This window comes from Aplysia californica, unplaced genomic scaffold (genome assembly GCF_000002075.1).
Source record: "Aplysia californica isolate F4 #8 unplaced genomic scaffold, AplCal3.0 scaffold01003, whole genome shotgun sequence".
Classification (NCBI taxonomy): Eukaryota; Metazoa; Mollusca; class Gastropoda; order Aplysiida; family Aplysiidae; genus Aplysia; species Aplysia californica.
The window spans coordinates 64,411-80,922 of NW_004798273.1; the positions used below are offsets into that span (position 1 = coordinate 64,411).

General features: G+C 41.3%; 1 protein-coding gene across 2 annotated transcripts in view; it reads right to left on the bottom strand.

Annotated features, from left to right (window-relative positions):
• Positions 1-16,512, bottom strand: part of LOC101851902 (inversin) — a 78,136-nt gene that overhangs the window by 49,505 nt on the left and 12,119 nt on the right. The window contains exons 1-6 of one of the 2 annotated variants that reach the window (XM_013089634.2): positions 15,186-16,421; positions 13,444-13,515; positions 11,985-12,108; positions 4,338-4,507; positions 2,266-2,439; positions 1,787-1,852 (exon numbers count right to left, since the gene is read on the bottom strand). In XM_013089634.2, the coding sequence (XP_012945088.1) occupies positions 1,787-1,852; positions 2,266-2,439; positions 4,338-4,507; positions 11,985-12,108; positions 13,444-13,515; positions 15,186-15,257 (678 nt within the window). In that variant the 5' untranslated portion in view covers positions 15,258-16,421. Of the gene's footprint in view, positions 1-1,786; positions 1,853-2,265; positions 2,440-4,337; positions 4,508-11,984; positions 12,109-13,443; positions 13,516-15,185; positions 16,422-16,512 lie in introns of those variants that run through there. The other variant, XM_013089635.2, reaches the window with a different exon arrangement.

Consider the following 16,512-nt stretch of genomic DNA (forward strand, 5'->3'; position numbering starts at 1 on the left):
TATTGCAAGTGACTGACTTCAACCACTTCATCATCTGCAGTGATTGGTGCAACTACTAAAACAGAACTGCCACCCTGGTGAGTGCAATGGCCTCGCTGGCCAAAGAGCTTAACATCACAGTTGAGCAGAAATTCTCACCAAGGGCCATACCCAAATGGAGGTGGATTCAGTCCATGGCACTATTAAGCGATGGCTCTTAAACACACTGATGTACATCCCAGAGGACTACGTGAACATCATGCTCCAAGCCAGACGCATCTCCAGGCCCTATGAAGCTATGTACCTTGGCAACAGCTTTTTCAAAGATTTTGCAACGGTCGGAGAGCACTAAACAATCCGTCCTGGGAGAAAAGCAGGCGATCCTACTGTCACTGACTTGCAGGCATCAAAGTACACTCCAGTCTTTAAAATTCAGTACAAGCTGAACTTTGATGATGGATGGCAGGCGCTGAAAGGATCAAGAAAGCTGAACACCCAATGTACGACGGTTACTGCTGGACCTCTCTGAAAGACAGATTGAAGATAATTGCCAACCAGTTTAAACATCTACTGGAGTTGAAGGCGGTTGTACCAAGATGCTACCATAATTACCATGAAACTTTGCCTCAGTAAGACGTTTTGAAAGCGATCAAGTCAAAGTCGATTATTGTAGTCTTTCAAAACAATGGTAACTTTTGTCGTATCGCCTTGTTATAGCCACAGGACACAGAGTGAGACAGACATGCTCTTCTATTGTTGAGAAAACTCAATAATGTAGTAGTTGTCAAGCCACGCACCTTGGAGAAAGTTGGCGCATTCTTTGATACTTAAAAAGTCTTTTTGTATAATAATAATATATTATTATGAAGCCAACTTCCCTCAAACCATTACTGAGGTAGCAGAGCTTCTCTGTGGCTTCTGTTTTTGTTTTTGTTGTTTTTGTTGTTGTGGTTGTTGTTGCTGTAGCTGCTCTCCCTTACCATTCGAACCTCCTGTTCGATCTTCTACTTCAAATATGATTAATATACCCATTGCTGTGTTCTGCTTCTTCTACTTCTATTAAATGTTCCAATTTGTGACTGCTGTTTTTGCAAGAATTGACTCTGTAGCACTGAAATGGCAGCAGCTGATAGTATGTCGGTAGCAGCCTCCTCCTCCTCCTCCTCCTCCTCCTCCTCCTCCTCCTCCTCCTCCTCCTCCTCCTCCTCCTCCTCCTCCTCCTCCTCCTCCTCCTCCTCCTCCTTCTTCTTCTTCTTCTTCTTCTTCTATAAAGATCACGATGATTGAAGAACTGATCAAATACGTTACAGTCAAGTGTGGCTTGGCTGCACTCAACCAAACTCGAGGCCAGCAGTGGCTTCCTGATAAAACCGGCCAACCCACAAAATTGAGGGTTGGTCGGTTTTATCGGGGAAAATTTGAGCGACAAAACCGTCTGACCCACGCAGTTTCATTAAAAGCGATTTTTTAAGGAAAAAAAGGTCTACAGTGTTTAGGTAAAGTGTTTTAATAGGTGTTTGAAGCACTGGTTTATCGTTAAACACCTTTGTTTTGAAATAAAACAGTTTTTTCCTTCTCCTGTAAAATTTACCTCGCTGGGGTTAGCCGGTTTTATCACAAGGCCGACGATATTCTGTTTGTACCATTCCTGTACAGCCAAGGAAAATTTCCCAGTGGGACAATAAGGTATCATCTGATCTTATCTTACTGTATCTTATCTTATTTTATCTTATCTTTCTTGTCTTATCTTTCTTATCTTATCTTACTTTTTCTTATCTATCTTATCTTAGATACCAGGATCACTCACTTGTTTGATGAGCATTTTGACATGTTCCAGATTCCCATATGAGGCAGCCCAGTGCAAAGCTGTTCTCTGAAAAGGGAAAGAAAACACACAAGTAAGGAAGAGAAAAATAAACTTTTCATTTTCTCTATTTCTTATTCACCTATAAATCAGTAGATGAACACAATAAGTAAGGAAGACAAAATTAAACTTTTCATTTTTTCCATTTGTTATTCACATTTAAATCAGGAGGTGAAAACACACTAGTAAGGAAGAGAAAATTCATATCTTGTTCACAAATACATCAGTAGATGAGGCTATCATTTAAGTCAGTCCTTTCCCTCCTTCCTCCTCCTCCTCCTCCTATTCCTCCTCTCCTTCTCTAATCTCACCTCATAATTAAATAAACGTCTAGAGACAAAACAAAAACCAAGGACTGTCACACAAGGTATAAGTTGTGAAGTATCTCAGCAAAAGATGACCCACGCCCTCTGGCCTCTGACCTTATTCTTGTCCTGGTCGTCAATCTCCCCGGGAGTCAGTTGCCGTAGCAACAGCGCCATGCACTTGGGCAGTTTGTGTCGGGTGCACAAGTGTAAGCCCGTCTGGCCTTCATTGTCCTTCTCCCGGCAGTCGGCACCGCGAGACAACAGCAGCTTCATGAAACGTAGGTTGCCCTGGACGATGATCATAAGAATTCTTTTTTAAAATATAAATAAATAATAATAATGATGATGGGCTTTTTTTGGTTTCCTTAATGGGCCTGGTGGACTCCACGAAGAAATCTTCGAGTGAGAGCGTGGCTCTTTTTCGGTTCATTGTCATTATACTCAGAGGCACCTCCCCTCGTCCAAATAACTCCTTTCGAGTTGCCATTGTTCCTCGACATTTAAACATGCGAGGGGCATACCAAAAGTTTTTTACCTGACCATGAAAGAAAAAAGGAAGAAAGCTGAAATTTGGTACTAAGCTTGGTCTTTCTCTATGTAGTTGCCTCCCATAGAGTTACACATTTTTGCTATCAGTGTATGACCTTGAGAAATAAGGACCCTCTCTATGTCAGGAAACCAGCCCTCTACTGCTTCTTTGACCCCATCATCACTTTCAAAATGCCTTCCTTTTAAATCCTTTTTTTAGTTTGGAGAATAAAAAAAAGTCAGATGGGACTAAATCTGGAAAATGGGATGGATGTGGCAAAATTTCATAGCCATTTTCTCGCGCAATTTCGGCAGCTTTTCTTGAAGTATGTGCTTGCGCGTTGTCGTGAAGCAGCAAAATGCCTTTTCGGATCTCTCCTCGGTGTTTTTCTTTTATAGCCTCTCGTAATTTTTTTTGCTGGTTAGAATAATGGTCTTCGGTGATGATATATCCATTTTCAAAATAGTCTGTCATAATCACTCCTCCTTGATCCCAAAAAACTGATTGCATCACTTTCCTCTTGATGGTTGCACCTTTGCCTTCTTTGGTGTTGGAGACGAGGGTGATTTCCACTGCGTTGATACAGATTTTGACTCAGGATCGTAGTGGTGGACTGATGTCTCATCCATGGTTACAAGTCTTTAAAAAAATATAGTTTTATCCTTTTCATACAGACCACGCAATTCTTAATAAAAATCCACATGTTGCACTTTTTGAGGAAGAGTCAACAAACGTGGGACCCATCTCGCACAAACCTTGGTCATATTCAAATGTTCATTAAAGATTCGTTCAACGGATCCAATGCTAAGCCTAGTATCTTTGCTCAAAAGTTAAACTGTCACCTGCCTATCAGACGACACAAATTTCTTGATTTTCAACACATTCTTTTCTGTTGTTGCTGTCACTGGGCGACCATCACAGTGGCCATCTTCAATGTCCACGAATCCGCATTTGAATTTTTTACACCAAAATTCATCACAGCATAGGATGGGCAATCAGTTCCATATGCGGCATGCACCTTCATAAAAATATCCTGTTGTTGCTTGCCTTGCAAGAACAAAAGCTTCATTACAGCCCTGTGCTCAATTTTTATGTTGAAACTGGAGAACAACATGCTCCCATTCACTTACAGTGCACTGGTGGTAAAACCAGTAAGTGGAAATTCCCCAAAATTTACATGCATTCTAGGAAGATGATTGTTGGCTTTCACCCCAAATTTCAGCTTTTTACCTTTATTCCTTCATGGTTAGGTAAAAAAAACTTTTAGTATGCCCCTCATATGTTTGACATCCTCCTTTTCATGGTGGCATCTTCAGCAACGGGGTTGAGCTCTTCATTCACAAAGTTCTGATACCATCTCATGCTCCAATGATGGTCCAACCGCAGTCTCTCTAGCTCAACCAGGTCCCAGCGACACATAATTAATTGTTCCTGCAAGTTATTGGAGTACCCAGAATACACATTGTCCAAAGATGATGATGATGATAATAGTAATAATAATAATAATAATGATAATAAAAATATTACATTGATTATAATACTGATAACTTAGGCGACTTATAAGGCAGATTTGAGTGTTAAAAAAAAAGTTGTAGGACCTGTCACCAGTAGCTAATTACAAACACAAACTCATTCCCAGTAAACCAAGACTACTCACTTTATGGGCAGCCCAGTGTAGCGCCGTGCGACCCCCTCTATCCTGTAAGTTGACCTGAGCACCAGCCTTGAGCAGGATCTCGGCACACTCAAGCCGGTCGGCCAGGACACAGTACATGAGGGGGCTACGGCCAAACTGGTCGCCCACTTCCAGGTCCCCGTAACTGCCGGCTACGTGGAGAATATATTGGTAGACGTCAAAGAGATAAAAATGGGTAAAAATCAGAAGAAAAAAATCACTATAACTTTATCTTTAACAAACTTTATTCTTTAAACCCTGAGTTTTTTTCCACCGATTCCAGGAGTTTTTTCTACAGTCACCTAAACCTGGTGCATTATGTCTCATTATAATCCCAAAAGCTTGCCTCCAACTTCTAAATGGTGGAAACAAAGGCTTAGTCTTTACTAAAAAACTTGGTTCGGGAATAGTTCCGAAAAACAAGCAAAACTAGCATTAAATAAAACGAAACAGTTGTCACTAGATCTAGTATCGGACGCTCCCTCCCACCGTTCGATGAGGAACAGGGTTATTACTGCCAGACGCTCCCAGCATCTGATGGGGTTTAAAGATCTAAGTAAAATAAGTAAAAGGAAAGGCCACCTTTATTCTCACCGCGGGTAAGAATAACCCATGTCTCGCTATTCTCACCCCCCCCCCCCCCCCCCGGTGAGAATAGCTCCCACCCCTGTGTGGGCATGAGGTGTGAACTCCCCCCATGACTTCTCGCAGGCCGATAAAATCACCCAGGCCCTTGGTGGGTTGGGAACATATAAAAACAATGTAAAAGCATTTTTCGCCTCTCTAGTAAAAAAAAAGGCTCACTACCGACAATGAGCGGGACGTGGGGCCGGCCTGACCATTCGTTGTTTACACACTTAACGATGGCTGGCCTCTCTGCCCACAATACATTATGGTTCAAGGAACAGAGAGTGTAGGCCACGGTTTGGCCTTCCAAAATTCAATGTGGCAAAAATTACATTCAGCCCATGAGTTGTTTATACCGGTGACAACTCACGAGAAGTTTTCCAGTGTCAGTAGGCTAGAGGGAAGACATATTTCAGACGAGCTGGGCCCAGCGACGAGGAAACACGAAACTGGATCTATACCAACAGCTAATACAGGTTAGTGAAAACTTACAAGAGCGTGTACGAACATAACGAGACACGAGCATGAGACTATATATGCTCTTGCACGACGGTTGAAGGGTTGTAAATTATTCAGACCAAATGGGCGAGGGCGTTAAATCATGTTAACTAGTTAATGAATTTAAACAATTTAAGCTCTTTTCTTCACTTTCATTTTTTTTCTTTTATTCTTTCTTTTTCTTTTTTTTTTTCTGGCCTCTTCTGTCCCCTTCTTCTTGAACATTTGGAGTTTGAAGCCAAAAAAGAGCCAGAGAGCCAAATGAAATTCTCCGGGCCAGACACCATCCAAAAGAACTAAATTTCTGGGATTTGGCTCCAATTTGACAACCCTGACAGTGACTAGATCTAGATCTATGTCTATTCACACACCAACACCATCCTATGGAGCATCAGCCCCAGTAACCTCAGCCCTGATCCCTCTTGGATCATTTCAGGTAAAACAAGGGAGGGGGTGAGAATAGCGAGACACGGGTTATGAGAATAGCGAAACATGGGTTATTCTCACCCGGGCACAATCTAATGCACAATTCTTCTAAAGCACAAATCTAAATCAAATGCACAAATTAAAATTCTAATGCACAAATCTAATCCTATGCAAAATTCAATGCACAATCCAATGGCACCAATTTCAACGTAATGTGTTATCTTTCGCACTCTGTTATATAAAATGATCTAGGAAAATATTAGAGTGAACACGATACTTTGAAAAGAATGATTATATGAAAGCATGGTGATTGATTGATTGGGTATGTGTTTTACGGCGCTATCGACTCAATTTTGAAAGCATAAAGGGTGTAAAAGTTTTTAGTCTGTAAATGTCTTAGGTACAATTCTGACATGCTACACGGTCTAATCCAATTTCTGAAGCTAGGTGGAAACTGACATTCTTCAATGGTCTGGTATCTGAGGCTAGGTAGACATCGGTACTGAAGATGCCTGTACATTAACAGTGTCATGTTAACAAGTTCAGCACTGCCACAAGTACATGTATGTTGTGGACCCATCGTCATGTGTAGTCCCCTTCACACACACAAAGGGCAGTCGTCTTGCATTTGCAGAGCCTCACACACCAGAAATGGCATTTGCAAGACACCAGCCAAATGCAGATGCAGCTGCGAGCTGCCTCGGGTAGCCTGGTCCAGTATGGTGTGTACTGTCCTCCAGTCATTGACCAACCCTAGTTGGTTGGTGGAGGGAGCTCTGGTGCTGGCAAAAGTATCTCACCCCACACAAGTACACCTCAATACACTCCCCTCTTGACACGTTCCTCTAAAGCTGTTTTCGTTGGAGGGATCAGCTGCACATCGTTCTTCCTTGCGAAGAGTTTCCTCCTGGCTGTGTCATTGTCCGTGCATTTACTGGTTCGATCAAACAACAAGATCATGAGCCTCTTGATGATGGACATTGCATCATTTGGTATGTTACGTGGTGCGGGCGACACCAGCAGCAGCGCCTCAGTGAGTTCTGGCAGTACCGTCCAGACTGCCCACGAAGTCTTTTTGCCATATGGGATGAATATCTGAGGAGCATGCTCTGGTCTTCAAATGTCTTTAATGCAGCCAGCTTCAGCATCTGGATGATGGCTGCTCCATCAAGAAATATACAGATAGTGACAGGAGTCTCTGTCTTGGCGTCGGAGATTTCTTCCAAGTCTGTGATGAGATCATTCTTGGTACAAGTGAAGAGGTTTCCACCAGCAGACAGTGCAGGAGCACATGCCTGGTTCTTGTGACGAAAGAACTCCTCAAGGTTTCCACCCCTCATCTGCCAGCCAATGTACAGGCGTGCGATGAGTTCATGGTCATTTTTGACAGAGGCGAACTGTTGTTAACATTTACTCTTGTTTCTTGGAGTGGAAGTGCTGAATACCTTCAGCTTGTTATGAGGAATGGGGTCGTCCACTGCCTTTGTTCTGTCCAACAGACACTCTCTGGTGAAAGCCTGGGGCTGCTCATGACCAATCCTCTTGGCTTTCATCATGGTCTCCACGGCGATGTCCTTTGTGTCCAGTATGACTAGTTCCTGACTCTCCTCCTCGAATGGGTTGCCCATCTCCTCTATGACACCGACGAGAGAGCGAACATCTTTCACAAAAGAGGCATGTACACTTGACGTTCGATCATGATGATGTGTGTCTGCTGCTTGCTGTCTCCAGTATAGGCTCCCGACCTGGAATTCTTCGATCACCCTAGAAATTTCTGGTCTTGAAACAATCCAGCGACGAACGGAACTAGGATTGTCAGTGAGCCCAGCTGCGCCACCGTTTCCTTTGATGCAGGCATTATTCTGCTCATGTGCCTGGTCAATCGGGATTAAAGAGAACACCCTCTCTGTTTTCTCAACTGTGAAATGGTCTTCACTGAACTTCCTGGCTACGTCTGGGTGTTTGGTAGTGAGTTCGGCGATGTTCTTCAGGTTCACTGGTATCCACCTAGCATGGTGGGTGTGATCTAGTGCGTGGAACCAGGTGACCAGCTCTGTCAGAGCATCGAGGTACATCATCAATGATCCCAGCCTGAGAGAACACACATACACTAGAACCAACAGCTCTAGTTCCAGCACAGCTGCCCAGTAGCTAAACTGGGAGATGTTGTCTCGTCTCCGGCGACACCAGTCTTCAAACGCGGAAATGTCCTCTGCATTCCTGATTTCTCCCAGACAGTAGTGGTTGCAGGATGTACAGTGCTGTTGCAGTCACTTGATATGCCCTTCTTGTGCGCAAGACATGAGATGCTGGCAGGAATGAGTCTTGCTGTCGCAATCTCGGCTTGCACAAGTGCTTGCCACCAACCACTCCCTTGCAGCCAGTCCCCCTGTGTTTTCAGTGCTGCCATCTCTATGTGGAGACCACCAAATATCACCACTATATGTTCTTCACCATAACTCTCTGGCCACTTCCACTCTACGTGCTTGGCCAAAGCAAACAGTGGCTGATCCAAGGTGACCACTGGTGTCTGTCCAGGATTCAGGTGTTTTACAGCTTTCTTCACAACTTCCATTGAATGCCTAATCATTGCCACAGTGTGGGCACTTTCCAGGAAGAGTGGAAGCAGCGACCTGGGGCAGATGACTGTAGCCTCTGGGGGCTGTCGGCTGGCATGAAATGCAACCCAAGATGTGTTTTCATTGTCCACTGTACCAGTGTTGTCTCCCAGGGCGTGTTTTGTACCGCTTAAGGGGGGGGGGCTACACCCCCAAAATCAAAATTCGGCTCAAAATCATGGAATTTGAGTTGTAGGCATTTTTAGCTTCCTCAGCCTCTCCTACAACTATTTCAAGGCATAAGAATCTCCAGAAACCGTATTTTTTCCCATACCAGGCATGTTTGTAACCGCCATTTACTCATAAAGTCAGTATTTTATTTTTCTTTATCGGCCGTTTTCTCAAAATGCGACTTTTCTCTATACTTTTTTTAATAACTCCACCATTTTCCATCCAATCTTCATGAAATTTTCACAGAATGAAGAGAAGAGGTAATACTAAAAATGTCTGTTGAATTTTTGATATATGGAACAGATTTTTGTTGGTGGTGTCTGGAGTGTGGATTTTTATGGATTTTTCGCAAACTTGAATGCTACCTCAGGAAAAAATTCATTAAAAATTTTCTAATTCGATTAGGAAAAAAACAACAGATGTATTTTTAGATCTAATGTTTGTGAACACGCATGCAAAAAAACAATCAATTTCCATGAGCGATAAGTGCGGTATTCATTACGTAAGACATGTCAATAAAATCCAATATGGCGGCGTATCCATGGAAATGAAACTTTTTTCTCAAATTTGATTGCGGATTTTAAGATTCCTTACTATGCTTGTTATATGTGTGAAATTTGGTAAAATTTGGTCCAGTAATAAGCGAGATAGCCTTCAGGTGTAGCCCCCCCCCCCCCCCCCCCCCTCCCTTAACCATTGGTATTCTTCATCAGTCTACTGTTTGAAGCCTCCTCTGGTCAATGACGCAATTCCAGCAGCTGGGACAGGTGACGTGTTGATGTTGTTAGTGACAGGGGGTACATCAGTATATTAGAGCGGCAAAGGGGCGACAGTCTTGGACCGTGCATCCCCAGATTCTCCAGCAACGACCATGCTCTGATTTACTCCTTCGCCAGTGTAAGAAGGATGTTGTACGAGGGAGATAGCGGCACCATAGAAGGAGTCTTTTGATGTTGTTGCACTAGGATTGTGATATATGTTGTCTACAGCGGCAATTGTGAACACTTCCGCTGCGCACTTTTGGAGGTTAGACCACTTGTTCTTTGTAAAATTGTTGGTGGACATGGTTGCCCATCTATGCTGAGAGCTAGAGCAAACTATCATAAGAGATGCTCAGGCCAAAGTGTGACAGTCTGTCGACCAATTCCTTCTTGTGTGTATGAGCATGCAATATCATCCCAATGTACGTTGGAAGTGGGGTCTCCTGTGCAACACTGTGCCTGACATGGGTGGATGATGTGGTGCCACGTGTTTGCTTGTGTTTTACGCTGTTGAACTTCAGTATCTAGGCAGCGGTAATTGCTGCAGGGTTAGTGTTTGCCATATGGTCCTTGATGTTGGGTTCCTCTAGGATCATGCTGACTAAGGCAAGCAGCAACGGTTGCAACAGATTCTTCTTGGCATCCTCCAGGGAACACTGTGAAGGGCTTGGCTTCTCCAAACACGTGACAGCGACAAGATAACGACAAATGTAGATCGAGAAGCTGCCATGTAATTTAAAGTAGCCATTTTGAAATCCAATATGGCGACCCATTAGTAAAAATACGCCATGCAGATTGTTACCATTGGATTCCTTGACCCAAAAAACATACATTTAGACACCAAAATGAAGTCAATTGCAGCATTACACCCAGAGATAGTCACAAATGTAGACTTCAAGTGGCAGCCATTTTGAAATCCAATATGGCGACCCTTCAGTAAAAATACGCAAAGCAGATTGCTACCATTGGATTCCTTGACCCCAAAAACATACATTTAGACACCAAAATGAAGTCAATAGCAGCATTTGCCCCAGAGATAATTGCAAATGTAGATTTCAAATGGTGGCCATTTTGAAATCCAATATGGCGGCCATAAAGAGAGAAACCGAGTGGCCCAATATCTGAAAATGATTTCAATATGTTAATGTAGGGCCTACATTTGTGCCAAATTTGGTGCTCGTATCACAAAATGCACAATAGGTTTGCTAAGCGGCCCCACTATAATATTGGTGAAGAGTGACCAGTTCTAATTTTGGTAAAATTATTAACAAAGACATACAAATCTTTCATTCTTTAAATACTTTTGGTCTCTCATATATATTCCAAATGCAAAATTTGTTTATAATAGCCAGGGAGAAATTTATAAAAGTGCAGGAAGGGTTTTTAACTCATTCGCTACGCCGAGCCATGGGGGGCGGCGCGGCTAAGTGCCGTCAGTACGCTAAGCCGCCCCCCGGAGGCTCAAGAACCGATCTTCAATTTTAGCTTAGATTCTATTCCAATCCACATATCCATGTTAAAATAAAGGTCATAATATAATGTTGACTTCCACTGAAAACCGGAAATTTAGATTCAGTTTTGAAACGCGATTTCGTAGTTTACTCGACTTTGTTTTATCACAATGCCAAAATTATAGCCCGGACACCGGTCTTAGTAATTTTACACAACAAAATCTATCATTATTTTACCCACTAAAGAAATGTAAGACTCTTTTTTATAATATTGATACGATTGGACTCTTATTGCCAATGCACTGTTATTGAGAAATCAATATTTTTGAGTACTAGATCTAGGTCTAGATCTAAATTGTCAAAATATTTTTTTCTCCCCAAAATCACTACTTTTTGACAAAATTACAAAAAAAGTGCCACTCAAGACATGTATAGGTTTATTCCAAATGCAATTCTGAATAATTCCATATAAGATACGGGTGGGTTTTTTTCTGTTTGTGATCGTTTTTAAAGATTATAAAATTTTTATTTGTTTTTTCAATATCGGATGTTTCAAAATGTACAAATATTATGGAATGTAGGTAAATAACTGCAAACTTTTCAATATTTTCCAATTCTATATTCAGCTATGGTTATTTTGATGTATCATTTGACTAGGTGCAAACATATTTTTTGAGTTTCACCAAAGATTATTAATTTTTTATTTTCAAATTTTATCCGCATTCAATCAACATTGTGTTGCATAATCGTCTCTTACAGGAACCAAAGTTGAAAAATACATAAATAAACATTACAGATGTATCATACTGAAAATACTGGTATATAATACGTTGATATTCATTTGAATTTGTGGCCCCAAAGACCTTTTAACTGCCCACTAGTCATTATCTCATTCGCCCTCCCGAAAAAAAATTCTTCCACAAGCCGAAAATAATGCGTAGCGAATAAGTTAAGAGTGTGAATTATGTAACAGTAATGAATATTATATAATTTCCACTTCACGAAATCTCCAATCGCGGAAGGTGGTGGAACATAACCCCCGCAGTATCCAAGGGAATACAACACTTCAAAGCTCACCCGCTAAGAGCCTAGACAGAGTCTGCCGGTCTCCATTCACAGCCGCTGCATGAACCTGAGTCACGCCCTCTAACCTTTGACCCTCTGAACGGGCAGAAAAGGGACCTCTTGGGGTCTCTGATCCCTGGTGAAACAACGACAAGTATAAATAATAATATATATATTATGTCACAACGTGGTGGAATCAGGCGCTCGTCAATTTTTCGGCATGTGGAGTTATGGGAATCAGCTCCAAGCTTGTTTGTCTTGCTTTTGATTTTAAAAATTAGCCATCTACCTTGAATAGAAGTCGAGATATTTGTGGTTGAAGGAGGTGGAGTCCCCTGGTTTCAGAGGTAAAATTAACTAGAAAATGGCCGCTAAAGTATGATGGCTTTTATAGCTTGAGAGTCTTTGGAAACTGAAAATGTGAGGCATCATTATGAAATCAGGCGCTAGTCAAAATAATGAAATTTAAAAAATTGGCATTTTCCTATCAATGGACAATTTTTAAAATGATTTTCTATTTTTGGCTCAACACCTTTTATCATTTGAAAACACATTTGTGTGTGGATTTTACAGAAAAACATTGATTAAAGGAATAAAAATGTCAATTTTCATTTTCCAAGGACTCTCAATCTATGGAAATTACCAAACTTTGGAAATTGCCAAACCTTGGCAGCCATTTCCTCGCCAATTTCACCTCTGAAACAAGGCGACCCTGACCTCCGACAATTGCAGACATTTCGGCATCTATTCAACATAGATGGATATTTTTTTCACCAAAAGCAAGACAAATGAACAGGCTTTAAGATGATACCAATAATGCCATTTGCCCAAAAATTGATGAGCGCCTGATTCCACCACGTCAAGACACAAATTTACATTTTTTTGCGATTATTCAACGTTTCTCAGTAAAGTCCCCTAAATAATGTTTCTCCTCTCTCCTGAAAAAATATATTGATCTCTGGGCTTAGAACATTTGTGTTTCGACACGATGGAATCAGGCGCTTGTCAATTTTTGGGCATATGGGGTTATTGATATCATCTTAAAGCCTGTTCATTTGCCTTGTTTTTGGTGAAAAAAAATATCCATCAATGTTGAATAGAAGTCGAAATATTTGCAATTGAAGGAGGTATCAGGGTCGCCTGATTTCAGAGGTGAATATTTTAAGCGAGGAAATGGCAGCAAAGGTTTGGTAATTTCCATAGCTTGAGAGTCCTTGAAAACTGAAAATTGACATTGTTTGTGCCTTTAATCAATGTTTTTCAGTAAAATCCACACAGAAATGTGTTTTTAAATTAATATAAAAAGTTTAAAGCCAAAAAAAGAAAACTAGAAAAAAATTGCCCAACGGTCTGAAAAATGCAGATTTCTTTGATTTCATTATTTTGACGAGCACAAGATTTCACCACGACGCCTCACATTTGATCAGCTTGCCGATATAATAATTTAAGGACCAAAGATTGGTGTGCTCACCGGAGGCATCTGTGTGCAGTGAGGGGGACTTGCCACAGCTGCTGCGGCCGCCATCTGACTGGATGAAGACAGCTGGTGGAACAAACAAAATACATTCGGAAAAAATTGTACTTTTAGAAATGTTTTACACCCGAAGTAGAGAGAAGCATGCAAGCTGCACATCACACATCCGTGATTGACAACCAATCTTTTAAGTGCTCAAAATGTGACAGGCTCCTATCTGCCAGAATTGATCTCACTGGCCACTACAGAAACCACTAAGTCATCTTAACCCTTTTATATATAAATTTCTTAAATTCGCTCCTTGTAAGAGAAACATTCTCCTCTGCAGATGAATTATTCATCATCAGACATTAACAGACAAACTATTATTATTATTATTATTATTATTATTATTATTATTATTATTATGATAAATTACTATCTTTATCATAATTATTACTTTTATCGCCCAATCGATACAAGATACTTAGATTATCTAGGCAACAAGCTGCTTCGACAGTGTCTGAGAGGACAAGCTCGGGCTGAGAGGGATACAATGTCCCAACAGACAGACCACGATACTGATACTCTATTATTTTTTTTTAAAACCTCCTCATACAGGAATCAAACTCACACCTTTTAAAAGCCATTATAATTTAAGTACAGTTGAACCTGCTCTAACAACCACCTGTCAAATAAATCACCAGTACTTCAACCAATCTTCCCCTGTGCAATTTTCAAAACACTATAATGACATTGTCCAAGACGTCCACCTGCCTAAGACACATCTCGTTGACAAAGGGCGCACGGCTGTCTTGGACAATTTCAAGAGTACATGAATGAGATTTATACAGAATCAAATACAGCTCAACTTTATTATACAATTATTATAACGAAGTGTAATTTGGAGATGACAATAATTATACCCCGCATCACCTCAAAGATATACAGCGTTCTCACATCCGTAGAGTCACCACAAAAAAGCAGGGAACAAAATATTCCTCAGTCCAAACTACCCAATCATCCAAATTAATTGTTTACAGTAAACCGAGGGCCTAAGTAAACATGAGGAATGGCTTGAGTAATTTTTGTTTTGGTGTTATAATGCCTTGAATTATTCTTTAATTCTTAGAAAGATTTATTATTATCAAAGTACTCCATGTTGTAAGTTTCCTCAGTAAAGACTGTGCACACAACATAAATTCAAAAGCGTATGACTATCATCTCAGAATTTTTAAATAATTGACATTTGTTATGCTTTATTTAAAATCAAAAACACATGTGAAGACTAAATTTGAGTGTGTATAGTATTACTGTCCTGATCCGTCAGCATAGCTACGGCATTTCCAGTTATGCCTGTAAAATATCAATAGACAGAATGGCCAATTGCCAATCAAGTGAAGGCGGACCACTGAAAAACAGGGTAAGTAACATTTAATCCTATATTGGCTTAGCTTTTATTTTAAATTTTATTTGAAAGAAGGACTTGCGTACCTTGATTTTCTGTTAAAAAATATAATCTGAGAATGACTTAATAATGATTTCAGAGGGAGTTTTACAAGCACTTTTGAAAGTTGAGAGATGCCAGATGGTCACAGTGTTTCGATTATTATTTTTTCCTAAAAATGGACTTATTCTGTTTTTCCACTCGACTCTTCCAGGTAAGTACATTTCTTCGACAAATGTCAATCCCCCAGAGCTGAATGAAAGCTGATACTGTCCCACTGGAGCATGCAGCAAGCCCTGTGTGTGTAGCCTACCTGCTGGGTGTCGCGATAAAAGCTCAGGGCCCGCGGGACCAGGCAACAAGGGCACAGCAGATAAGAAACCATTGTGTGGGGGGTTGGTCCTGAGCTCAACAACAAAGCTGACTATTGGTAAATGGAAATGAAACGACGCTTTTTTCCATATTCCGACGAATTACCAGTTGTGAAAGTTGACCAATCACTATAACCAGTCATAAAAGTTGACAAGTCATTTTAGTCTAGACGTTGAGCTCAACAACAAGGCTGACTAGGCCTATATCTGTAAAAATTGAAATATGACAATGCTTTGTGCCATATATTCGGATGGACGCATACAAGCACTTGTCACTTGTGAACACAGACCAAATGCAGAGTCTAGAAGGTCAAGTAATTCCATCGACTGATCACTAGCAGCGCAAGAGCACCTCCTCTGGTGATGGTCACCCTGCCTCTGTACAGCAGATTCACTAGAGTCTAGGCTACCCTGCCGGCGGAGAATCACTCTGGAAGTGTCTGTCTGCCACACCCATTCTGTAAAACAACACACTAAGCTCTTCCTCGCAGTCTCCGTACGTGCACGTACCGTTATTTATCGTGTTTCGCGATAAAATCTTAGTACATCGAAATGATGGAAGGCAATTCAAGTCACAACAGAATCCATGAAAACATATCTAACAATTACATTACTGTCATGTAAATGTTTACCCCCTCTCTACTCTGGTTTCTGAATTAGAGTCTGGAGGGAAAGATCAAGAGTCAGTTTCCACAAAAATCCACCAGTTTTCAGTTCGTTCAAATATATATTATTGTTTCTTACAGTCACTAAAAGCTGATCTCACTCAATTAGAAAAGTTTTGAAGATGCACAGGTAGCAAGAAACATCACACAACAATACAGCCACGATTTCAATTTCCGCTGATGGCATTCTTCAGAAACTCCTCCCAAGACATAGAGATGTGTAGGCTAGTACGTTGCTCACGAGGAAAGACCAACAGAGTAACAAGTCACAACAGTTGGCTAGCCAAGGCTACATGTTATGCGAAATTCCCAGAGTGTGTGATCGTGAAGCACGGTGCTGCTTGGTGCAGAGGTGAGCCCCCTGTCTCCGCAGCAATGCTCATCGCCCTTGGTGGAAACTTGACTGGCTCATGAAACCTCTTGTGAGCGCGCACAACATGGGAACACATGCGTGCTAGCTCTATATTTAGTTTGTGTGCACGTTACAGATGGAGGGAAACCCGAGGGCAGAACACTCGGGCTGTCGGTCTGGAAGATTTCCACCCCAGTAAATCTCTCTCTCTCTCTCTCTTTCTCTCTCTCTCTCTCTCTCTCTCTCTCTCTC